At 40.1% G+C, this 26,024-nt stretch overlaps 1 protein-coding gene across 2 annotated transcripts in view; it reads right to left on the minus strand.

The window, feature by feature from the left end:
* Window positions 1-578: 578 nt before the first annotated feature.
* Window positions 579-26,024, minus strand: part of Diaph3 (diaphanous related formin 3) — a 485,891-nt gene continuing 460,445 nt past the window's right edge. Inside the window, exon 28 of one of the 2 annotated variants that reach the window (NM_019670.2) lies at window positions 579-1,804. In NM_019670.2, the coding sequence (NP_062644.1) occupies window positions 1,545-1,804 (260 nt within the window). In that variant the 3' untranslated portion in view covers window positions 579-1,544. The remainder of the gene's footprint in view (window positions 1,805-26,024) is intronic. The other variant, XM_011245123.2, reaches the window with a different exon arrangement.

The raw sequence follows: 26,024 nt of genomic DNA on the forward strand, positions 1-26,024 counted from the left end.
GCCCTTGGGAGTTTTTGTCATCATCATTTCCATTTACTTGCCAGCTTCTCCATTGTGACTCCTCAGGTTTTGAGTTATTTGGCTTAGTTTCCTTTTCTGAAAAGTCCTAGTCTTAGCAAAATCACATCAGAGAGAGAATTCCTGCATTTGTTTTCCTAATCCAAACAATTATGCTTTGTCACCATGGCTTATTTACTTAAATGTGATAACTTCATCCCCTGCCCCCATTGTTAAGATTTGTCTTATGGAAAACAGGAATTGCAAGTAGAGACTAGAATGCTCACTGTAGTACTACAGGGCCAAAGTTATTCCCACAATACTGTGGATAAATGCTTCTTTGATGACTATGAAGAGAGCTTGGTTCATAGTCTAATTAATTTTATTAACTTGGAGCTGAAAGGAGGTGGCGACTTAAGGAAGGGCATAAAACGCAGAAGACCTTGTCAGACTAGTTGCACATAGCTGCCTTTAACTGAAAGTTAAAGAGCATTCACTCATTACAAGTAATAAGGCAAAAAGGATACTTAGACTACATCTGCCTCCATCACATCCAAAGAATATGAGCAAGAGAAGAGACATACGTCTTTTAGTGCAAGCAGCAAGTTTATTTATTTATTCTTGATAAGGAAATAACAAAGGAATGGTGCCAAGTGAGGTACAACTGAAACATTTGCATATGGAAACTGTCCCCAAAACATCAGATTGTTGTCACAGTTACTGATTGTCAGCTTAAAAAAAAATGAAATCCTAAGTTTGTCAAAAATAAAAAATTTATTCCTTGGGAAATTTCCAAATGGTAATTTTAGGTCAAAGCCATAGTACTGAGGGTGAAAGTGTCCCCTTGGCTAAGACCTAGGTAGTACTGTGATGTTGTGATGATATATATGCACACACACACACACACACACACACACACACACACACACACACACACACACACACACACACATATTCCTACTTTGCAAAATGCCTGTATGTTTTGCAAAGAAAGTGCAAACATTCCTACTGCATCGTTTTTGGAAGTGTGTCTTCCAGTGTTAGTTAATGTGAGCCAATACTGGTCATTGTGGCTTGCACACACACACATTTCTGACTCTGTATTGGAAACATTTGGGGCTATTCAGATAGCAAATTTGAAGTAGGTAGGGACAGACACCAAGTCTTCAACCTGATGCTCTTTCATTAATGTTGAAGTGGTAAAAATTACTTAGAAAGATTTCATTTTCTTAAGGACACAGTTGAACACATGGCTGTTTCCTTGCTCTCTAAAGCAACAGGTATAATTTAATTGGCAAATACAGAATAAAGGAATACCAGAAGACAAAAATAAAAGCATTAAAGCCCATTACAATCTTGAGTAATGCAAAAACTTCAAGCATACAGGAAAAGTATTGCAATCATGTATTTAGCTTTACTTTTTCTAATATATATCATAATTTAGAACTATATAAAGTCACTTACATAAAAGTAACTTTTCAAGTGTTACAGCTGAAAGCATGGCTTGGTGTTTGGCTTAATCATTTTTTTTTTTTAACCAGTTTCATTTATAAAGCTCGTAATCTTGCCAGCAGGGCTTCAACTTCAGGAACTGATTCGCTTTTAGCAACAGAGCCAAGAAGTTCCATTTCCTTTTTTTTGTTGCTTTCTGCATTACAGGCTTCCTTCTCAACTGCCTTGATCCTCCCTGTAGACGCATGAGTGTCTAGATTATAATTAAGCTCCTTGGCGACTGGAGTCCTGGTGGAGTTGCAATTGATACTGTGGTGTGGACGTGACCCTTCTGTCAACTGCATTTTCTGATTTTCTACAGTAAGGAAAAAAGAAACATGAAACTTGTCAGTGTGAAAACCAAGGTCCAGGCATGTTATAAAACATCTTTTTAACTACTGTCAGTGAATAAGTCCTCTTCCATAGACTAGAGATAGCTGGTCGGAATGTAGCTATAAAGTAAACACGTAGCAGTTAAGAATTGATTATAGTAGAAAATGGCCTATTTCCTTCTTTTATGCTGAAACATCTGTTACCAGGACACCATCAGTTTTATCCCATGCTTCATTCAGGATTTGGTTAAACAACAATAACACGCAGAGGCAGTCTCTAACTGTTAGGATGGACCTCATGGCCTGCATCACTCGGTTTCTTCCCCTTATCCTTGGCTCAGAGCATCACAGCAAGCACATGTACCACATGCATAGTTGACTTGTCTACTGGGTGTCTTTTCACTAGGATGTACATCCCACTGAGCAACAGCTTCATTTTCAATACCATGTAGTTTCAGTACCTATAATAGTCCTAGCTAAGCTAAGAGTTCAATAAACACACTGGGTAATAAAGAGTCTGCATAGATTATGACCCAACAGAGGAATTAGACTAAGATTTTCTTTTCAAGGAAAAAGACTGGCTCTCTTAAGAAGTATAAAATTAAAAAAAAAAATCCCTTAAAAAATAATGAAGTTGTCAGGCAAATTGCGTTTTCTAGCAAACCATACTTACATAATTATGTCATAATGACATTGAGTAGTATATCTACATCTACATGTGTGCATACATACATACACATACATACTGGCAAGAGACTATGATCTTGACTCCATAATGGGCAGTGATTAAGTGCTGCTGGCTGATTCTCTGAGACGTAAACTTTCTTCTAATTAACCGACTCTCACATTGTGCAACCTTAAGATCGAGTCTCTCATAGGTCTCCAACTTTTAAAAAGCCGACTGTCTCAATATTCATGTAACCTTGAAGAGGGTGTGAAAATGGCTCCAACAAACTTGACATGACATTTAAAGTTTTTTTGGTTATTCGCTGAGAGATGTTCCATTATCCCCATAGTAATGACTTTGGAGCACAAGCAGTCACTCATGACAGTGTGTTTTATGCGAGCGCTGAAAATTCCAACCGAAAACAGCTTGTACATTAAAAGGTGGCTGCTGAAGATATTTACTGCACTGTCATTTCCTGACCAGGGGCTTCCAGTGATAGATGAGGATTTTACACAGTTTCTTGGACAATCTCTACAAATTCTAGAAGTATGATCAGCTTCTAGCTGTGGGAAGAAAATAAATACACTTTTCTTATCACTTTCTCTATCAGGTGGGCAACTGTTACTCAAAAATCAAAATCTAACCGAGCAGTGATTTTTTTTTTTCCTTAGAGGGGTTTATGCGCTGCAGCTTACAGTGCATCTGTGCCTGCAGCAAAGAACACACACTGGACTGGTGGTTCTGCAATTCCCAGGGCCACATAAATGAATTGTTTCTTACACCCACCACCCTCCACCAAAAGGTGTGTGGAAAGTCCATTTGTAGCTAAGTGCTGAGTTTCAGTCAGCATAGTGCTCATTCCTAAATCTTTCAAATTTCAAATGACTCCAGGTCATTTGATGTCTTGTATATTACAAACATCATGAGACTGCCAACAAACAGGGCTATTTTGCTACTGGGCAACTCTAGTTAAAATCTTGGATTCCTGAGAGTACACTGGCAAGAATATGGATCTGGGATACAAGAACATAATACATAAAGCCCTACAATATAGTTATACACAATCAAGGTCAATTCTGTATGTGGAAAAGTAAAAAGAAAAAATAAAATGGGATTTTAGGTAGACGTACTATGAAACCTGAACTTTAAAGGATAATTCCATCCCTTTGAGTCCCAGATTCTATAATAAATCTCACAGAGTAGCTATGGGGATAAAGAGATGAGAGCTGGGTGCTCCTATTTAGTGTTACTATTGCTGCGATGAGATACCATGACCAAAGTACCTGAGGGAGAAGATGGCTTCCTTGGCTTACATTGTTCATCACTGAAGGAAGCCAGGAGAGGAGTTCAAACTTGGCAGGAAACTTGAGGTAGGAGCTGATGAGGAGGCTATGGAGGAATACGGGTATTGGCTTGCTCCTCATGGCTTGCTCAGTCTTCTTCATAGAACCAAGGACTACTGGTTCAGAAAAGTACCCTTAGCCATCAGTCACTAATTAAGAAAATGCCCTATATATAGCAGGATCTTATGGATGTATATTCTCATTCGTGGCTCCCTCCTTTCAGTCATCTCTAATTTATGTGTCAAGTTGACATGACTAACAAGTAAAGCAAAAAGAATTTTGGTCATGTGCTTACATTAGTTACTGAGCAAGTTAGTGGCAGAAGCCAGGTGCGCTCTCAGGAGATACTGGGACTGTTTTAGACAAAGCTGAAAACATTTGCCAAAGACAAGTGTGAAGTAATTCAAAGCTGAGTTTCGTAACAATGATATCCTGAATCCTTACAACTTTGTAGAGCAGAAAGACAGAACCAGCTCAGCACAGTTATGGTCAAGGTCACATCAGCCCTTTCTGTTCTGGTCTCAATTACGTTGATGACTGAATTCTAAGCTTGACCTCAAGTCATTGCAATATCCTACCCCATTCATCCTTCCATTTTCCTAGACAGGCATATCCTACTCTTTCTTCTCTTTTCAAACCTCCAGCATATAAACCCAGCCATTTGGCCCATTCATACATCTCCCCTTAGCATCTAGCATCTGTCAATACCTTCCTTCCTATTAGGATGGGTCAACATCCTGCTATCCCCAGAACAAGCTCTAGGGTCTCACTCCTGCTGTGCTAATGCCTTCCCTTTGTCAGCACTCCCCCTTTGGAACTATCAAGGTGTAGCCCTCCCTGTTGTCATCCCTGTCCTGGCTAATTTTATGTCAACTTGACACAAGCATGAGCCATTTGCAAGGAGGAAATCTCAATTGAGAAAATGCCTCCATAAGAGACTGCTATAGGACATTTTCTTAATTTGTGATGGATGTGGAAGGGCCGAGCCCATTGTGGGTAGTGCCATCCTTGGGCTGGTGCTCCTGGGTTCTATAAGAAATCAGGCTGAGAGAGCCATGAGAAGCAAGCCAGAAGCAAGCAAGCAGCGTCCCTCTAAGGCCTCTGCATCAGCTCCTGCCTCTAGGTTCCTGTCCTGTCATCCTTCAATGATGGACTACATCCGTGGAAGTGTAGGTCAATGAAACCCTTTCCTCCCCAGCTTGTTTTATGGTCATGGATTTCATTACAGCAATAGAAACCCTGACTGAGACAAGTCTCAGCATACACATTTGTTGTGATAACTTCAAACTCAAGAGAGAAGGGCATTTTTATTTGTTTTCACTTCTGCCTCTGCTATGCCCTCCATGCTAGGCTCCTTTAAAGAACCCCTTTGAAGAAGCCAGACTCTTGCCTCTGGTCTTCCCATTTATGCTCCTCTTGAACCCACACTCATCCAATTTTGATATTTTACTCTTCTCAAACAATTCTTGTGAATGTCACCAGTGGACCAACTGTTGAAACAAAGGACAGCAGCTACTTAGACATCTTTGCCCATGAGATGGCAGTTGAAGTGTCCGGCACAGCCTGGCATGCTTCTTTTAGCACTTTGGTGTTTGAACTTCTCTGAAGGCTTCAGCCAATAACCAGTGGGCCAATGCAGGGAAAAACATTTAGATCCTTTTTGAGAAACTCAAAATAGTCATGGGTTTGCCATTTGGGATAAGATGCTAAAGGAATGGCATGGTATTTGAGTCCTCTGCAGTTTCAGAAGGAAACACTTTCATGGAAGCAACTGATAAGATGTGAAAAACGAAGATAGATGCTACTCCACAGAACCCCTGGAAAAATAGCCAAGTGTACAAGGCACATTAAATGGGAGAGCTTGTGGCCCCATCAGCACTTGCCCAATAACTATTCTCTTCCAGAAGCAACACTCCCCTCTCTGCACAGCAACAAATCCACCAGGCCCCTAGTTGCTATTTGGATTAAATTTTTCCATAGCTGTCTTTCAAACAACGTAGGACTAGCAATTCTGTAAATTAGAATTCATGGATTTGCAGAAGTAAATTATAATTTGATGTGGGTGGCTTCATCCTTCACATCTCAAGTTAGAAATACAATATGGCACACTTGGACATATGGACTCGGTGAAAGGTAAGGCTGGTGCTGCAATAAAAAGAGAAGCGTTTCTATTTATCCTCCACAGAAATCTTTGCCAACACACATTTTAAAAATGGAAACTGAAGATACTAAGGCAAAATAGGATGACTGCTTGAGTTTTCTAAAGGGAGTACTTTTGTACAATTTTATGAATCAAATCCTGGGCTTTCCTTTTTTTTTTTTCTTTTCTCTTTAAGATATTACCATTGATGTCTGTGTGTAATATATCCAGGACCCCTGCCAATACTCAGGGCCACTGGTAATGGCAGCACCGCTAGGCGATGAGACAGCTTCTATTCTTAGTACCAAACACATAAGGAAATCCAATACACATATCCTGTATGTTTATCTGTGGAACTATTCAGGATAAAATACATAGTATTTTTTCTATAAAGTAGGAAGACTACCGAATTTCAGTTTAACTCTCCATATGATTCTTCCTATAAGAATCAAATCAAAGAGCCCACCATAGCTTTCCATCCCTCTGTGAATTGAAAGTTGGACTGTTGGAAAGCCAAATTGCTCTTAAATGCAGAAAGCCCACAGGACATAAACATAAAAATCAAGAATGCAAACTATACCCAGTGTTGGGTTCCATATAGTGTTTGGCAGAATATAGATTTAGATGATAACGACATTCAGAAACTACATCCATCTTGTACTACTATTCTCGTTGCTCCTCCAGAAACACAACAGCACAGGAATCTAGGAAAGATGCTGACAATGCACACAGAGAAACACACAGACAGACAGACAGACAGACACACGTGTATTTTGGCATCTAAATGAAGTATTTCAGAGAATAGTTGCTATGCATCTTCCATGCAGAAAGCGGCAAATAGCAGTTATCGTTCAGAGGGGCCTTTCCTTCCTTTAAGTAAGCATATTTCTCCATCACACCGTGGTTCCAATGGGCACTGGCTTCTTAGGCATGCCAGCTCTCTGATGCATAAGGAAATTGAGCTTCCACCTCTCCGAGGCCAATGGCAAGACTGGCAGCTTTGACAGGAGGACTGCACGGCACGTGAGCCCTAATGTGACTTCAGTGAGTTTCCCTCTTCTAGAAATTTGGTGTCTTTTTACAATTCCTTACATTTGCTCTTAGCTATTACTTTGACCTACTAAGTAGCTGTGTTCTTCACCTGACAGCAGCTTTATTAGGGGAAAAGGAGTGAATAACCTATAAACATAATTTTTAAGGCACCACTGGGTATGCACAATAGTAAAGTGTGTGACAAATATATGTTTTTAATCTATGCATTAACAGAAGTTAGTGCTGCCCACCAGCAGTCTGTATCTCTGGGACTTCCCTACTGCGGATTTACTGATATAGACGAGGAATAGTCTCCTTGGTTTCATTTTGCTCTTTTACTTACACACACACACACACACACACACACACACACACACACACACACACACACACACAAATACACACATGCACACACACACACACACACACATGTATGTACGTACACACATGTCTGCATACACATGTATGTATGTACACACATGTCTCCCCCCCCACACACACAATGACAGATGTCCAAAAGGCCATTTTATGTGGTTAGCATCTTTAGAAGTACCAACTAAGCCATCGGAACCATTTGAGTAAAAGCAGAAACATCTGAACAAAATGCGATCCCCATTCAAATAACGAACTCTCTGGAAGGAGAAGCTATCTCTTAAGCTAGTGTGTTTTTTGTAAAAGCTCATATACACAGTTACTTTCTCACTTTACCATGTCATAAATAAAATTTCAAAAGCACCTAAGCCAGCTGCCTTGCTAGTGTCAATGCTGGGTAGGTCAGAATTGAACATCTGACTGGGAGGAATCTTGTAAGGGCCCAGGCTCAGCAGAAGAGGTCCAGCCCCTTTCCCTTAAAGACACTGGCAATGGAAGGGCCCCCATTTCTGACATCCTACCGCCTCCCTTTCTGACAGGCCATGGGTTAGGTGCCCTTTCCAGATCTGCTTTCCTATTGCTCAAGTCTTAGGAATCTTAAGTCCTAGAATCCTTTGGTTTTTCATTCATTCTTCACTAAAATTGTCCCCTAATTCTTTACTGAAATTGTTCCCTATGAGTGCCCAAAACGTCAAGGTTCTTAAACAAAACTGTCTCGTGCCTCATTTCTCCTTGACACCTGGCTTTTGTCCCAGCTCCTGGAAGGTGGCCTTTACGTGTCTGCAATATTTTTACTCATGCTAAGTCTCCCAGACCTGCATGTTTAGCAAAAGAGCTGATAAGTTATGCTAACTAGTGACTCATGGCAGTGTCCTAGACAGTTTGCAGACATGAATGATGTAGGATGGGGTTAGTCAGGCTAGCAGGATGTGTCTGGGAGGGCACAAAGTTTGGGTTGAGTGATGTTAGCCTATTCCCTAAGAATGGCAAGCACCATTTAAATTCAGGCGTGTGGCCGATGACTGGATCAGTTATATGTAAATAATGAAGTCTTAGTTTGTATGGAGCACACTTAACTTCAGGTGAATTTCCTTGTTTGGCAATATACTTTCTCTCACACAGCAGTGGGAAATTTGATTTGCCTTGCGTACCAAAACCTGCACATGCTCAAGTCCTTTATATAAAACAGTTCAGTGTCCCTCTAAGCTACCCGCACCCTCCCATGCGTGTAACTCATCTCTACATCCCTTGTAATATATAAGTAATGCCATATGTAATTCATTAGTTCAGAAATAAGAAATATCTTAACAGTATAAATGCATTTTTTTTACATGTTTTCATGTACAGTGGTTGAGGTCACAGACGTGACATCCCTGAATGTAGAGGACTAACTATCCTCTGTGTCATCTCACATCCCTGAGTGAAGTGTTCCTGAAGATGGCAAATGCTGCAAGTCCCTCCCTATGTCTGGGTCTGGTTTACATCTCCTTGCTAGGATTAAGCTGTAATAGTGTTAGGCTTACCTGAATTATGCTAGCTTGAACTCCATCACTCTGGCAAAGCACTGAAGCTGAGGGAACTTTAGGAATCACTAAACTTGTACTCAGCTGGTCAGAGGGTGACCATGGTCTGGTACCCCAACCTAGTACTTGGTGTCCAAAATGAGGCAGTATTCTTTTGAAGGATTATGACCTGTGCAATTTTAATATAGGTAACTGGTGTTAGCAGTCATTGAATGAGACTATTTATATCTTGTATTATTATTATATTACAATATCAAAGAATCACATGGCCCTTATATAATTTGCAAACACTTTCCTGACATGTATTTGTATTTGATTCCCTTCAATTACTTTGTTTAGTATTGTGTGTGTGTGTGTGTGTGTGTGTGTGTGTGCATGTATGTATACACAAGGTACGTACTTGTGTGTGCATACATTATGTGTATACATGTACCACAGAATATGTGTGGAGGTCAGAGGACAACGTTTGGGATGTGAGTCTCTCCTTCTACTCTTCTGTGGGTTCTGGGGCTCACACGTAGGGCTCTGAATTGAGCAGCAGGAGCTTTCCGTGCCGTGCCATCTAAAACCCTGTGACAGAGGTGATATATTTATCTGTTCATCCCAGTTTACATTTGAAGATGAGGAAACAGAAACCGATTGCAGGCAGTCCTAGAGACAGAACTCAAATCATCATAGTCCTGGTTAACAAAGTCTCCTGTGATAGGGCCCCTTTATTTATTGACTGATTTATCATCTTGCTTCTAACTCCTGCATGCTGGGATAAGAGGCATGTACCACTGTGCTTGGCAGTCTATGTTTTGATGATCTGTATTTTGCTCTTCTTTGACTATTTATTTCACATCCTTCAGTGAACTCTTTTAAGCAACCAAATCTCTTTGTCCATTTCTCACAATTAGACCCTTGGGCTACTTTCCTGCTCCTCCTGCCTTCTCTCATCCACTGTGCCAAAGTGCAACCGTTTCTTTTCAGAAGACTATAGATTTTTATTTCCAACCTTGACAACAGAGCTTCAGTACTGGCTACCAGGGCACCTTTGACCATTTCAATGTAAGCACTCTACGATAATTTCAAGTTTGAGAAAATGTACTGAAACAAACCTCACAAATGTAAAAGCAACACACACTTCCTTCTGGTCACTGAGCACGGCCACAGTCTGCTTCCTAGCTCTGCTGCTCACAGCTCTCCAGGGCCTCCATGTGTGTTTGTGATCACTGATACGCAGCTGAAGAAGCACTTTGTATTTCTAAGGCTGCCTGTTAGGTAGTAAATAGGTAACAATTTGATCAACTGCACTTGTGCCTTATAAGGAAAGGTCTAAGAAATAGCAGTGATGAATTTGGACAGTATAGATATTAAGTAAAAAAAATAAACATTTGAAAAATTCTTTCGATTTCTCTGTGTCTGTCTCTGTGTGTTTCTTAAGCCTAAATGATAAGCGTTAACATCTCTATACTATGGAAAAAGAAATGGAACTTTAGAGAAGGCCATAGATTGCCCCAGCCCATACAGTTCTTGCCATTTGCATTTCAAAAATTCCATCTAAACCTTAGGACCTCACTTTTTGGAGGCTCCAGCAAACACTCAGATGTGGAAAGAACATTTACTAAGCTGCAGGGTGCCAGGGGAGTTCGGTTCTCAGGGGGAATCACTTGGGTGCCACAGTGGAAAATAACCAGTTAAATAAATACTTAGGGAGATATTTTCCCGAAGCCGTTTATAAGCTGTATCTGCTAGTGTGCTTTTAAGTAGTTCCTTTTGTTTATATTTATATACTTTCTAATTCCACCTCAGATACTTCAAATGCACAGATGTTTTTTTCTGAATGGGTAACCTGGGTATTTCTATTCCATTTCACTTTGATTTATAGAACCATGTAACGTAGAGTTGTGTAGTCTTTGGATTGGAAAGACCTTAGTTACTTGGCAGAACCATCTATCCAATGTTTAAATTCCACTTGTTCAACTTCAAAAATAGTTTGCTTAGATTTGAATACCTTCAGTCAGATCCTAAAAATCTCATAATCATAAGGTGACATATTCCCCTCTTGGGCAGCACTAAAAGATCACACATTTATTTATCCAGCACTGGTTCACAGGGAATTTTTTTGTCACTGGCTTTGCTGACTCTCTTCCCATTCCCTACCCACTACCCCCAAATTAAGGCTCGATTAAATAAAGGCAATTCCTTTTCTATCCACCAGTCTGTCAAGTATTCAAAAAACAAAACAAACAATACCAACCCAAGTTATCTCCTCTTTAAGCCAAACAGCTACAGTTTCTTCACCTGCACCTTGTGCTGACCATAGTTAGAATATGAATAAGAGAGTTCTACCCCTCCATTGCTGGTGGGATTGTAAGCTGGTACAACCACTCTGGAAATCAGTTTCCTCAGAAAATTGGACATAGCACTACCTGAGGACCCAACAATACCACTCCTGGGCATATACCCAGAAGATGCTCCAACGTGTAATAAGGGCACATGTTCCACTATGTTCATAGCAGCCTTATTTATAATAGCCAGAAGCTGGAAAGAACCCAGATGTCTCTCAACAGAGGGATGGATTCAGAAAACGTGGTACATTTACATAATGGAGTACTACTCAGATATTAAAAACAATGACTTTATGAAATTCTTAGGCAAATGGATGGAACTAGAAAATATCATCCTGAGTGAGGTAACCCAATCACAAAAGAACACACATGGTATGCACTCACTGATAAGTGGGTATTAGCCCAGAAGCTCGGAATACGTAAGATACAATTCATAGACCACATGAAGCTCAAGAAGAAGGAAGTCCAAAGTGTGGGTGCTTCGGTCCTTCTTAGAAAGGGGAACAAAATACTCATCAGAGGAGATACAGAGACAAAGTATGGAGCAGAGACTGAAGGAAAGGCCATCTAGAGACTGCCCCACCTGGGGAATCTGTCCTATATACAGTCACCAAACCCAGACACTACTGTGGATGCCAACAAGTTCTTGCTGACAGGAGCCTGATATAGCTGTCTCCTGAGAGGCTCTAGCAGTGCCTGACAAATACAAAGGTAGATGCTTTCAGCCAACCATTGGACTGAACATACAGTCCGAAATGGAGGAGTTAGAGAAAGGACCCAAGGAGCTAAAGGGGTTTGCAGCCCCATAAGAGAAACAACAATATGAACTAACCAGTACCCTCAGAGCTCCCAGGGACTAAATCACCAACCAAAGAGTACACATGGAGGGAACCATGGTTTCAGCAGCATATGTAGCAGAGGATGACCTTGTCAGTCATCAGTGGGAGGCGAGGCCCTTGGTCCTGTGAAGGCTCGATGCCCCAGTATAGGGGAATGCTTGGACCAGAAGCAGGAGTGGGTGGGTTGGTGAGCAGGGGGAGAGGGATGGTGATAGGGGGTTTTTGGAGGGGAAACCAGGAAAGAGGATAACATCGGAAATGTAAATAAAATATCTAATTAAAACAAAAAAGAATAAGAGAGTTCTGTAGTTAACTTAGTAGATGTTCATCTTTCCATACAAGTTGCTAACTCTTTGATGTACTTAAGACTCTGTTCTTTCTGGTATGAAAACATGGAACTCCATCTACTTAACACTTCAACATTCTGAAGGAAAAAAAAAAGTCAACTAGGAGGTTGCATCTTAAAAAACAATACAGGTTCACAGAAACCTGATTACAACCTGAAGTTTCGCTAATTGAGTCTCACTGTCAGTATATGCTTAATGAAGAAGGATATGCTTAGAAAAATCTGATTTTAATAGAGAATTGAATCTCAGGATTCATTTGTGTTCATATAAAAGTAATTTTATGGATGATTATACATGAAGATTTACATTTTTTTAGCCAACCACTATTAGCTATATGTTAACATAGCAACATGTTCAAGTAGTAGAAAACTACCTAACATCTTACTGTGGGAGAAGAAATCTGAATATGCACTGCATAAAGGCAGGCACCTCATCTGTCTAATTCACAGCTTCCAGTCACCACTCCCTCAACTCATCGCAGCACAGGTGCTTTGTGTTTTATTTACTGAGTTATTGAAATCAGCAGGACATACTTTTATAATCGTATCTCACTTACTGCTTTACATTAATCGACTGCAAAGAAAACACTGCAGTAAAACAATAGCTAGATACAAACTGAGCAGAGACATAACACTTTGGCTTAATATATCTACTTCTTGCTTTCTGTGTCACTGAGGAGTCAGTACTGACACAAAAATGGCACTACCAATAGGAGTCTAACAAAAATCACAAATGGGCTATATATGCAATATATCAATTTAGAAAAGCTATAATGCATACGAAAAACTTAGGTAAATTATTTTTAATTAGTTAACATTGTTCAAAATGGAAGTCAAGAACAATAAATTAACAAGATTGTTAATATTGCTGTTTCATTTTCAGTTGTTACAGATACATTTTATTTTATACTTGTAGCACACTTTGTTTCCAACCAGTCATATTTCAGGAGCACAGAAGCTAACTCTGCAGTCATAGCTGCCCTGGACCACACATAGAAGCAGAGCTGATCAACCTGCCAAGTTCTGGGACTTGCAGATCTTTACACAAAGTTTCTGTGACAAGCAACATTGTCAAGTTGGAGTTTTGCTGTAAGAAATCTAATCACTAATCTTCAGTCATAACACCATAAACAGGATGTGCCTGCTTAGAATCTGGGTGGGACTATAAGAAGGGCATAAATAACTCCCTTAAAGAAATACAGGAGAACACACCCACACAGGTGAAAGAATTGAACAAAAACCATCCAGGATCTAAAAATGGAAGTAGAAACAATAAAAAAAAATTCACAAAGGGAGACTCTGGGAATAGAAAACCTAGGAAAGAAATCAGAAGCCATTGATGCAAGCATAACCAAGAGAATAAAAGAGGTAGAAGAGAGAATCTCAGGATAAGATATCATAGAAAACATTGACACAACAATCAAAGAAAATGAGAAATGCAAAAATATCCTAACCCAAAACATCCAGGAAATCCAGGACAAAATAAGAAGACCAAACCTAAGGATAATAGGTATAGATGAGAAGGAAATTTCCAACTAAAAGGGCCAGTAAACATCTTCAAAAAATTACGGAAGAAAACTCCCCAAACCAAAAGAAAGAGATGCCCATGAACATACAGTAAGTCTATAGAACTCCAAATAGTTTGGACCAGAAAAGAAATTCCAACTGTCACATAATAATCAAAACACCAAATGCACAAAACAAAGAAAGAATATTAAAAGCAGTAAGAGAAAAAGGTCAAGTAACATATAAAGGCAGACCTATCAGAATTACACCTGACTTCTCCCCAGAGACTATGAAAGCCAGAAGATCCTGGGCAGATGTCATACAGACACTAAAAGAGGCCAAATGCCAGCCCAGGCTACTATATCCAGCAAAACTCTCAATTACCATAGATGAAAGAACCAAGGTACCCCATGACAAAACCAAATTTACACAATACTTTTAACAAATCCAGCCCTTCAAAGGATAATAAGGGAAAACTCTAGAAAAAGCAAGAAAGTATCTTTCAACAAACCTAAAAGAAGATAGCCACATGAACAAAATTCCAACTCTAACAACAAAAATAACAGGAAGCAACAATAACTTTTCCTTAATATCTCTTAATATCAATGGACTCAAATCCCCAATAAAAAGACATAGACTAACAGACTGGTTACATAAACAGGGCCCAACATTTTGCTGCATACAGGAAACCCACCTCAGTGACAAAGACAGATACTACCTCAGAGTAAAAGGCTGGAAAACAATTTCCTAAGCAAATGGTCCCAAGAAAAAAGCGGGAGTAGCCACTGTAATATCAAATATAACTGACTTTCAACATAAAGTTATCAAAAAAAGATAAGGAGGGACAATTCATACGCATCAAAGGTAAAATTTATCAAGAAGAACTCTCAATTCTAAACGCCTATGTTCCAAATGCAAAGGAATCCACATTTATTAAATAAACTCTAGTAAAGCTCAAAATATATATTATACCACACACAATAATAGTTGGAGACTTCACCACAGCACTCTCATCAATGGACAGATCCTGGAAACAGAAACTAAACAAAGACATAGTGACACTAACAGAAGTTATGGAACAAATGTATTTAGCTGATATCTACAGAACATTTTATCCTAAAACAAAAGGGTATATCTTTTTCTCAGCACCTCGTGGTACCTTCTTCAAAACTGCCCATATAATTGGTCATAAAACAGGCTTCAACAGATACAAAAATATTGAAATAATCCCATGCATCCTATCAGATCACCACGGACTAAGGCTGATCTTCAATAACAACATAAATAATAGAAATTCCACATACATGTGGAAGCTGAACAACACTCTACTCAATGATAACTTGGTCAAGGAAGAAATAAAGAAAGACATAAAAGACTTTTTAGAGTTTAATGAAAATGAAGCCACAATGTACCCAAACTTATGGGACACAATCAAAGCAGTCCCAAGAGGAAAACTCATAGCTCTGAGTGTTTCCAAAAACAATCTGGAAACCATGCATGAACAGCTTGACAGCACACCTACAAGCTCTAGAACAAAAGGAAGCAAATTCACCTAAGAGGAGTAGATGGCAGGAAATAATCAAACTCAGGGCTAAAATCAACCAAATAGAAACAAAAAGAACTATACAGAGAATCAATGAAACCAGCAGCTGGTTCTTTGAGAAAATGAACAAGATAGATAAACACTTAGGCAGACTCACTAGAGGGTACAGGGATACTATTCTAACTAACAAAATCAGAAATGAAAAAGGAGACAAAACAACAGAACCTGAGGAAATCCAAAACATCATCAGATATACTACAAAAGCCTATACTCAACACAACTGGAAAACCTGGATGAAATGGACAATTTTCTTTCTTTTTTTTTTCAATTTTTATTAGATATTTTCATTTACATTTCAAATGCTATCCTGAAAGTCTCCTATATCATCCCCCCACCCTGTTCCCCTACCCACCCACTCCCACTTCTTGGCCCTGGTGATCCCCTGTACTGGGGCATATAAAGTTTGCAAGACCAATAGGCCTCTCTTCCCAATGATGGCCGACTATGGCATCTTCTGCTATATATGTAGCTGGAGCTCTGGGGGTACTGGTTAGTTCATATTGTTCTGAAGAAAGAAACTAAAGATCTCAGAAGATGGAAAGATCTCCCATGCTCATGGATTAGCAGGATTAATATCGTCAAAATGGCTATCTGTGGAAAGTAATCTACAGATTCAATGTAATCCCCATCAAAATTCCAACTCAATTTTTCAATGACTTAGAAAGGGCAATCTGCAAATTCAAATGGAATAATAAAAAAATCTAGGATAGCAAACACTATTCTCAACAATAAAAGAACCTCTGGGGGAATCACCATGCCTGACCTCAAGCTGTACTACAGAGCAATAGTGATATAAACTGCATGGTACTGGTACAGCGACAGACAGGTAGATCAAAGGAATTGAAGACGCAGAAATGAACCCACACAATTATGTTCACTTAATCTTTGACAAGGGAGCTAAAACCATCCAGTGGAAAAAAGACAGCATTTTCAACAAACGGGGCTGGTACAACTGGCGGTTATCATGTAGAAGAATGTGAATTGATCCTTTTTATCTCCTTGTACAAAGCTCAAGTCTAAGTGGATCAAAGAACTCAACATAAAACAAGAGACAATTTTCTAGAAAGATACCAGGTACCAAAGTCAAATCAGGATCAGATTAACGATCTAAACAGTCCCATATAAACTAAAGAAATAGAAACAGTCATTAGTAGTCTCCCAACCAATAAAAGCCCAGGACCAGATGGGTTTAGTGCAGAGTTCTACCAGACCTTCAAAGGGGACCTCATTGGAATACTACTCATACTATTCTTCAAAATAGAAACAGAAGTTACTCTACCCAATTTGTTTTATGAAGCCACAATTACTCTGATACCTAAACCACACAAAGACCCAACAAAGAAAGAGAACTTCAGAACAATTTCCCTTATGAATATTGATGCAAAAATATTCAATAAAATTCTCACAAACGGAATCCAAGCATACATCAAAACAGTCATCCATCATGATCAAGTAGGCTTCATTCCAGGGATGCAGGAATGGTTCAATATATGAAAATCCATCAATGTAATCCATTATATAAACAAAATCAAAGACAAAAACCACATGATCATCTCACTGGATTCTGAGAAAGAATTTGACAAAATCTAGCACCCGTTCATGATAAAAAGCCTTGGAAAGAAAAGGAATTCAAGGCCCATATCTAAATATAGTAAAAGCAATATACAGCAAACCAGTAGACAACATCAAACTAAATGGAGAGAAACTTGAAGCAATCTCATTAAAATCAGGGACTACAAGGCTGCCCATTCTCTCCCTACCTATTCAATATAGTTTTTGAAGTCCTAGCCAGAGCAATTCAACAACAAAAGGAGATCAAAGGAATACAAATTGGAAAGGAAGACGTCAAAATATCACTATGTCAAAATATCACTATTTGAAGATGATATGATAGCACATATAAGTGACCGAAAAAATTCCACCAGAGAACTCCTAAGCTTGATAAACAGCTTCAGTGAAGTAGCTGGATATAAAATTAACTCAAACAAATCAGTGGCCTTTCTCTACACAAATGATAAACAGGCTGAGACAGAATTAGGGAAACAACACCCTTCAAAATAGTCACGAATAATATAAAATACCTTGGTGTGACTCTAAGGAAGTGAAAGATCTATATGATGAGAACTTCAAGTCTCTGAAGAAAGAAATCAAAGAAGATCTCAGAAGATGGAAAGATCCCCCATGCTCATGAATTGGCAGGATTAATATTGTAAAAATGGCTGTCTTGACAAAAGCAATCTACAGATTGAATGCAATCCTCCTCAAAATTCCAACTGAACTCTTCACAGAGTTAGAAAGGGCAATCTGAAAATTCATCTGGAATAACAAAAAACCTAGGATAGCAAAAACTATTCTCAACAATAAAAGAACCTCTGGTGGAATCACCATGCCTGACATTAAGCTGTACTACAGAGCAATTGTGATAAAAACTGCATGGTGCTGGTACAGTGACAGACAGGTAGATCAATGGAGTAGAAATGAAGTCCCAGAAATGAACCCACACACCTATGGTTACTTAATCTTTGACAAAAACCATCCAGTGGAAAGAATACAGAATTTTCAACAAATGGTGCTGGCACAACTGACGGTTAGCATATAGAAGAATGCAAATTGATCCACTCTTATCTCCTTGTACAAAGCTCAAGTCTAAGTGGATCAAGGAACTTCACATAAAACCAGAGACACTGAAACTTATAGAGGAGAAAGTGGGAAAGAGCCTCGAAGATATGGGCACAGGGCAAAAATTCCTTAACAGAACAGCAATGGCTTGTGCTGTAAGATCAAGAATCAACAAATGGGACCTCATAAAATTGCAAAGCTTCTGAAAGGCAAAGGACACTGTCAATAAAACAAAGCGGTACCAACAGATTGGGAAAAGATCTTTACCAATCCTAAATGCAATAGGGGACTAATATCCAATATATACAAAGAACTCAATAAGCTGAATTCCAGAAAATGAAATAAACCTATTAAAAAACGGGGCACAGAGCTAAACAAAGAATTCTAACCTGAGGAATACTGAATGGTCGAGAAGTACCTGAAAAAATGTTCAACATCCTTAATCATCAGGGAAATGAAAATCAAAACAGCCCTGAGATTCCATCTTAAACCAGTCAGAATCGCTAAGATCAAAAACTCAGGTGACAGCAGATGCTGGTGAGGATGTGGAGAAAGAAGAACACTCCTGCATTGCTGGTGGGATTGCAGGCTGGTATAGCCATGGGGAAATCAGTTTGGGGGTTCCACCGAAAATAGGACATAGTTCTACTGGAAGATCCAGCAATACCTCTCCTGGGCATATACCCAGAAGATGTTTCTACCGGTAAGAAGGACACATGCTCCACTATGTTCATAGCAGCCTTATTTATAATAGCCAGAAGCTGGAAAGAACCCAGATGCCCCTCAACAGAGGAATGGATACAGAAAATGTGGTACATTTACACAATGGAGTACTACCCAGCTATTAAAAAGAATGAATTTATGAAATTCCTAGGCAAATGGATGGACCTAGAGGGCATCATCCTGAGTGAGGTAACCCAATTACAAAAGAACTCACATGATACACACTCACTGATAAGTGGATATTAGCTCAGAGGCTCAGAATACCCAAGATACAATTTGCAAAACATGAAACTCAAGAAGAAGGAAGAACAAAGTGTGGATAGTACAATACTTCTTAGAAGGGGGGGCAAAATACCCATGGAAGGAGTTACAGAGACCAAGTTTGGCGCAGACACTGAAGGAATGACCATCCACAGACTTCCCCACCTGGGGATCCATCCCATAAACAACCACCAAACCCAGACACTATGGGAGATTCCAACAAGAGCTTGCTGACAGGAGCCTGATACAGCTGTCTCCTGAGAGGCTCTACCAGTGCCTGACTAATACAGAAGTGGATGCTCACAGTCATCCATTATATGGAGCACAGGGTCCCCAATGAAGGAGCTAGAGAAAGTACCCAGGGAGCTGAAAGGGGTTGCAGCCTCCTAGGAGGAACATCAATATGAACTAACCAGTAACCCCAGAGCTCCCTGGGACTAAACCTACAATCAAAGAAAAGATAGGAAGGGACTCATGTCTCTAGCTGCATATGTAGCAGAGGATGGCCTAGAAGGTCATCAGTGGGAGGAGAGGACCTTGGTCCTGTGAAGGTTCTATGCCCCAGTATAGGGGAATGCCTGCGCTAGGAAGCTGGAGTGGGTGGGTTGGGGAGCAGGGGGAGGGGGGAGAGGATAGGGGATTTTCGGAGGGGAAACTAGGAAAGGAGATAACATTTGAAATGTTAAATAAAGAAAATATCTAATTTAAAGAAAAAAGAAAAAGTCACCAAAAGCAAGCCTTTTTGCTCACTTATGCATGGACAAGTAAATGGAGCTTTGTGCTTTATACGGATCATAGTACATTATCAACAGAAATGTATCACTCACATTTCCTATAAAATAGATTACAGATAGCAATACATTCTTGATAGTGAGTGGGTAAACTTCCCCAATACATAATTTGAGAGCCATCAACAAACGAGGAGACCTACTAAAGGAATCAGGTATTACTGTAGGATACAATTTTGTGAAAATGGTTTTATTTTTCTAATAGATTGAACTTTTGCTGGACTGCACAGCCATGTTAACAATGCACCTTGATATGATTTAAGACAGCCCGCATTCATCCTGTGTACTCAGCCTTTTAACGCTGAACCTGTGTGTAAAAGAACAGCGTAGCCACCAGCCTTACGATGCTTTGGGTTTTCCCTGCAATCAGTTTTTACACTCTAAGATAAAGTGCAGCTTTAATCTTAAATTATACACTCTTCTGTGCCACTAACCCTGAGTAATGAAAGTATGCTGTGGCAGCCACTTGCCGAAAACAGTCAACAGGTAGGAAAAAAACATACACAGTGCATGTCTATCATCAATACTGCAAACAACATGTAGATACAAGTTGACAGTGTCTGTCTGCAGTTTTTGTTTGCTATTCTTGGTCAGCTCGGGTCAGGAAAATAATTTCATTCCTTGAGAAAAAAAAAAAACTGGTAAACATTCCCGTAATGTATGTTTCACTCCATTCCAATATGCTTCCTGGGTTATCCAACAAGCACAGAGAAAAGCGCTTTAGGTAGGGACAGTCAAGCATGAGACTGACACAGAAAACAAACAGGTCTCAGCTAGGCGAGTAACCTCTGCCTACAGCAGATGGGAGAGGCAGTGAGGAGTGGACTATGCAAACTGAAATTCGGGGTCAGGTTACTCCAGGGGGAGGTGCTCGGTTTCTGTCCTGTAATGTGGTGACAGTGCATCTCAGGGCCTCAAAAACTACTTCAACGTGTCTGTTATTATCTACAGCAGCATTAATAGAGACAAACATTGGGCTGAGAGAAAGCGGTGCTTCCGTGTGCAATGTCTCACTGTGATCTTGCTTTGTGTGGAAATGGACAGTTACACGTGCTCGGAAACCTGGATTATGCGAATGGGAAAATAGACAGAAGACAGAAATTACAGTCCTACTCAGAAAACTTGAATTCTAATGCTTACACATCTATTGCTGGTACTGCCCATGATGTGACATTTTCATGTAGCCTCCTAAGCACAAGGGGACAGTGTTGCCATCTAGGGATTTTTGTTTTACTTAGTAGTGTGTATACCATGGGAGCCAGAAACATCTAATTTAGAAAACATGATTCTCTATGTTTGCAGATGAAGGTGGCTTTTCTTGATGGACATCCTATGTCAGGGTGAGGTCAAAGCAGATAGACCGGCCTGTTTAGATGTCCCCGACAGAGCTCAGTAGTGTTTCCTTGCCCTGGATTGATGGTACCAGGATTGATTATACAACCTGGTATGTGTTTCGAAGAGCTCAGACTCGTCTATGTCTATAAAGGAGATGGAGTACAGAACTTGACTAGCAGATGCCACCAAAAGGGAGCAGCCCAGGCTAGTCCACGTCCAGCTCCTAGTGGCAGGATGACAACAGTAAAACCTGCAGTCGACCTTTCTCAGCCTCAGCTATTACAGGTTGATTGCGGGTACCACCCTCCTTCCAAGCACAGTTCTGTAGAGTTAACCCGGGAAGAAGTGCTAATACGGTTTGAGTTACTATATGCTTGCACCCTACTTACACTGTCCTATCTGAGACCAAACAGAAAAAAGAAATCTAAGCAAACACCTTAATCACAGGTTGTAGGCTCCCCAGAGAGACTGATTTTAAAGGATTCTGATGGTATCTGTTCTTCTAAAATCTCACTTCATGTTCTCTGCTGTTGAAGTTCATTATCAGATTCCCTTAACAGGGCCTGTGTGATATTTTTAAGAAGTATGATATCTTTAACAGGTATGAAGTAGGAGGCAATATAGTCGAACGTATAATCATTAAATACAGAAAACCACGACAGCCTTAGGTCATGTTCAGGATGGAGGGAGAATATAACTGAGGGGAAATGTCTGCTCATTTCTATCGTATATAGATTCTGGGTGGCGCTGGGTGTTGGCTGTGTCCCTGGTGCTGGAGCTACAATCTGACTTCTCATTGTTTCAGCTAAGTTAAGAATTATCGACCTTCATTTTAAAGGTGAGATTTTTTTTTTGATCAGCAAAATAACTGAGGCAAGGAGGGCCTCTCTTTGAAGCTGTCCCTTTTTAATGAGGAAAACAGAAAAAGGAGTTGGTCAATGTCGCATCAGTTATTTTCTTGCAAATAAAACACCCAGTTTGGTTTCTATGAAAGCCCAGGCTGTCCTGGGATCTCTGAAAAATTGGTTGCTGTAAACAGCTCATTTTTAATGCTGCCTTGGCTGAGTCCATGCTTTCTAAGACTCCATGGACACACAGACAGATCGGACCACACAATTCCCTCCTTCCGTTTACTGCTATAGATTCCTGCCTCGGGCTTTTCTTGCCAGCAGGGACTGTTAACTCAAAGACTTGCTTCCACTCTCTTCCTGGGGCTTTGGAATACCTCCTGTCTCTATGGTAACACAAAACACAAAGCACTAGAAATGTACCATACAGTGGGCAGGAAAAAAAAAAAACACGCCTCAGAGTACAGTACTTTTGGTAAAGCTGAAGAAGGTGCTGACGGCAGGCAAACAGACGAGGAAGGATAAGCAATTAATTGTTCCTTCTTCCATTTGTCATACAGTCTTTAAGAGCTACACGTGTCATCACAGAAGAGACCTTGGAGTCTGTCTATGGAGCTGTATAATCCACATGGTATTTGAGATTAAGAAACATGTACTGGGGAGCCACGATAGCCATATATGTCTAGGAATTCACAGTTCATTTAATCATTGAGAGAAATAAGTTCTCTATCAAATAAGCCCCCACATTTATATGTTATGAAAGACATTCTAGATACTTTCAAGTATCCTGCAGCCGGCAGCAAGGGTCACTGATCTATATACAACAGTTCTAGAAATGACCACAATTTACCCTCAGTTATGTTCTCACTTGATCTTTTAGATGACTTAAAGCTGTTGAACATTTTTCTGGATTTAATGATTGTATTTTCTACTATATTTCCTCTTTTTATACCTGTTAATGTTTTTGCTTAAGATATCATGCAAGGTTTTGTTCAAGGGTCAGGACAATTATATCAAGAACACTGCACAGAAAACTCTAGTGTGATGTACTGTAAAGATAAGGCAAAAAAAAGAGATGAACCTCACATGGTAAAATCATCTCTTAGTTGCCACAGTATAACATCTCTCCCAGTTTTCTGGAGCAGGGCACCATAATAAATGCACATTTATTATTGTGTCATTCCTGAATAATTAGAACACTCAGATCCCTAAGTTATTGGACAGTTCCAATCGTTTCTGGTCACAGACAGCATTTCTAAAGTTTTTCTCTGAAACATGACAATATATATGAGGAGCCTTAATGAAACCAACATAAGAATATTCAAGAAGCCCCACATTTACACATAAGAAAGACATCCACACTGGCATCTAACAAAACATCCCATGTAACACTGCTGCACGTGCATTGCTGCTGGAAGCTGGCTGGGAGGAGGTCTCCTGAAGATGCGTGCAGACTGCTGCTAACGGCAGCTGGGTGCTCCATTTCCAGGAGCTGCCCTCACAGTGAACAGGAGTCCATCCTCTACACACTGCCCTCTAACATAGACTAATGGAACGTCGGGGGAGATAATCTCATTAGTAGTACTCCTACTTTAGAAACTCAAATTTCCTTCCCCATTTCTCTCTCTTTTTAAAGACACCCCTGTACTCAGGGAGGCAGGCAGAGCCTTGGTACAGAAGCCAACTTCCTAAAAGCCCCCAGTAAACTAAGATGTAGCTACAGTTATAGCCACTAGAGGTCAGCCAGTTACACCTGTCACTAATAGATTTAGTGAACAATATTGTACCCTGAATAACTTTTAGTGATTTTGAAAACATGGAATGAACATTCCTTTGCAACCATTACATATAGCAGCATACTTGAGAACTATCTGGTTTTTAAAACCTTTTGTGAATGGTCCTTCTTTCCTATACTGGCTCACATTTTCTTTGGAAGAGGAAAGAATGCAATGTGATGAGTATGTCTCTCTCTTTTTTTTTTTTTCTTAGAGACAGGGTTTCTCTGTAGTCCTGGCTGTCTTGGAATTCACTCTGTAGACCAGGCTGGGCTCAAACACAGAAATCCGCCTGCCTCTGCCTCTGCCTCTGCCTCTGCCTCTGCCTCTGCCTCCCAAGTGCTGGGGTTAAAGGCATGCACAATTAATAGGCTCTTGCGATGTAAGAAGGCTGCAAGAATTGAACTGCAGGAAAGCGGAAGTCTGTAGTTTCACCAAGTTCATTTTGGTGACAGAACTTTAGTGAACCTCCACACTCAGTCTACTTTACTCTTTGAATGCTCTGTGCATTTTCTTCTTGTACATACTAATCTTATGCATGCACAGACCTAAGTATTAGAGGTCAGATTAATTAAATGAATGAAGTCATTGTCAAGTCAGGTTTGCTACATGATATACTAGATATGTGCTAATGACATAATTATGAACTGTAACAACCCACAGAGCGCTTAGATTTCATACATTACACCTCTGACACAATTATATCCACATTCTCAGTGTCTTGTCAACAAAGCATCTACAAGCACTTCCCTCCATTTTTGGCTGCCAAAAAAAAAAAAAAAAAAAAAAGGGCTGCAATCAAATTCTACATTCAGTGTCAGGTGGGTAGACACAAGCTTGTTGTCTTATTTGCATTCCTACACGGTTGAATAAAGTCTGAGGAAGGAGGTTTTGATGTGTAGAAACCTTCTGGGGCTTGGGGAAGACTAAGTACCTGCTCCAATCCATGCTGCTGCTGCTGACCTAACATCTATAACAGTAACTGCAGAAGGGGAGGCCCGCAGCACCACTGCATTAGTGCTGGGACCCAAGAGAGAACTATGGACTCTTCATTTTTACCCACACTCTTTCTGGCAAATGCCTTACAAATTTATCGAGCTCGCTCTCCAGCGAGAGACAGCTAGGAGCATCTATTTCCAGGGCCCGCCTGTGCTCAGGCTGTGTCGGGTCCTGACTGATCCTATACCTGCCGCTCTGTACCTTGTTATTCACAGAAGCAGTAAGCCCACGGATCAGATTTGCTAATGTCTGAGAAGATACTCGGTTACTGATGCTAGGGCACATATGTTTCTATTGTAACAAGTACTACTTGTGTCAATGGCAGGTTCAGAATCTTAAACTCACTCTCTAAGCTTTCCAATAAAGTGAGAGAATGGCAGAGGCCTTGATTTGCTTTAAATGCCAAAGCTCCAGCCCAGTGCTTTCTAACTAGCGGCCGACACTGGATGAAAATGGTTTTATTTGTATCTATCCAGTAGGCTTTCTTGTTTCTGATAATCTAGTATCTCTAGAAATCTCATCAATAGTCCCTCCTGATGGCCACGATGCCACCCGCCACCAGATTTCTCTTTCATGTTCATGCCCTGATCCGCCTGCTACATGTTCCTCTGATAACAAGAATACATGCTATTGAGAGTCTGTGTTCTTTCTGTCCTTTGTGGTATTAGAAACAGAAGTGTCCATTTTATTCTAAGTTTCTATGGTCCTGTTATAGTTATGAATACAATATGGACAATTTGCTTTTGCTCATTTACTGGAGTGTACAGTGCCTATACAGCTAGCTGATGCTGGTGTCCGGAGCACAGTGCACAGTAAACAGGCTTGAAGCATGGTCTTTACCTCCAGCAAGCTGCCAATCTAACTGCATCTACAAGGCCTGGATACCAAGCTACTTGCTTTAGCCTTGCAGCAAACAACAGAGGACCTAGAATAGAACAGTGTTTTAAGTGCTGCCTTCTTCCTTTCTGAGATAGGAGTTTTCTATGTAACCCAGCATGCCTCAAACCCCGTATGATTCTCTTTGCCTATGCCTTCTGAGTACAGGGATTTCAGGTATGAGCCACCAAACTTGGCTCTGTGCCTCTAATTATAAAAACGCTTTATTAAACGTGATTTATGTTATTCCTTTTGACAAAAGTCAAGCTCCACGTT

Source organism: Mus musculus, chromosome 14, assembly GCF_000001635.26.
Source record: "Mus musculus strain C57BL/6J chromosome 14, GRCm38.p6 C57BL/6J".
NCBI classification, from domain to species: Eukaryota; Metazoa; Chordata; class Mammalia; order Rodentia; family Muridae; genus Mus; species Mus musculus.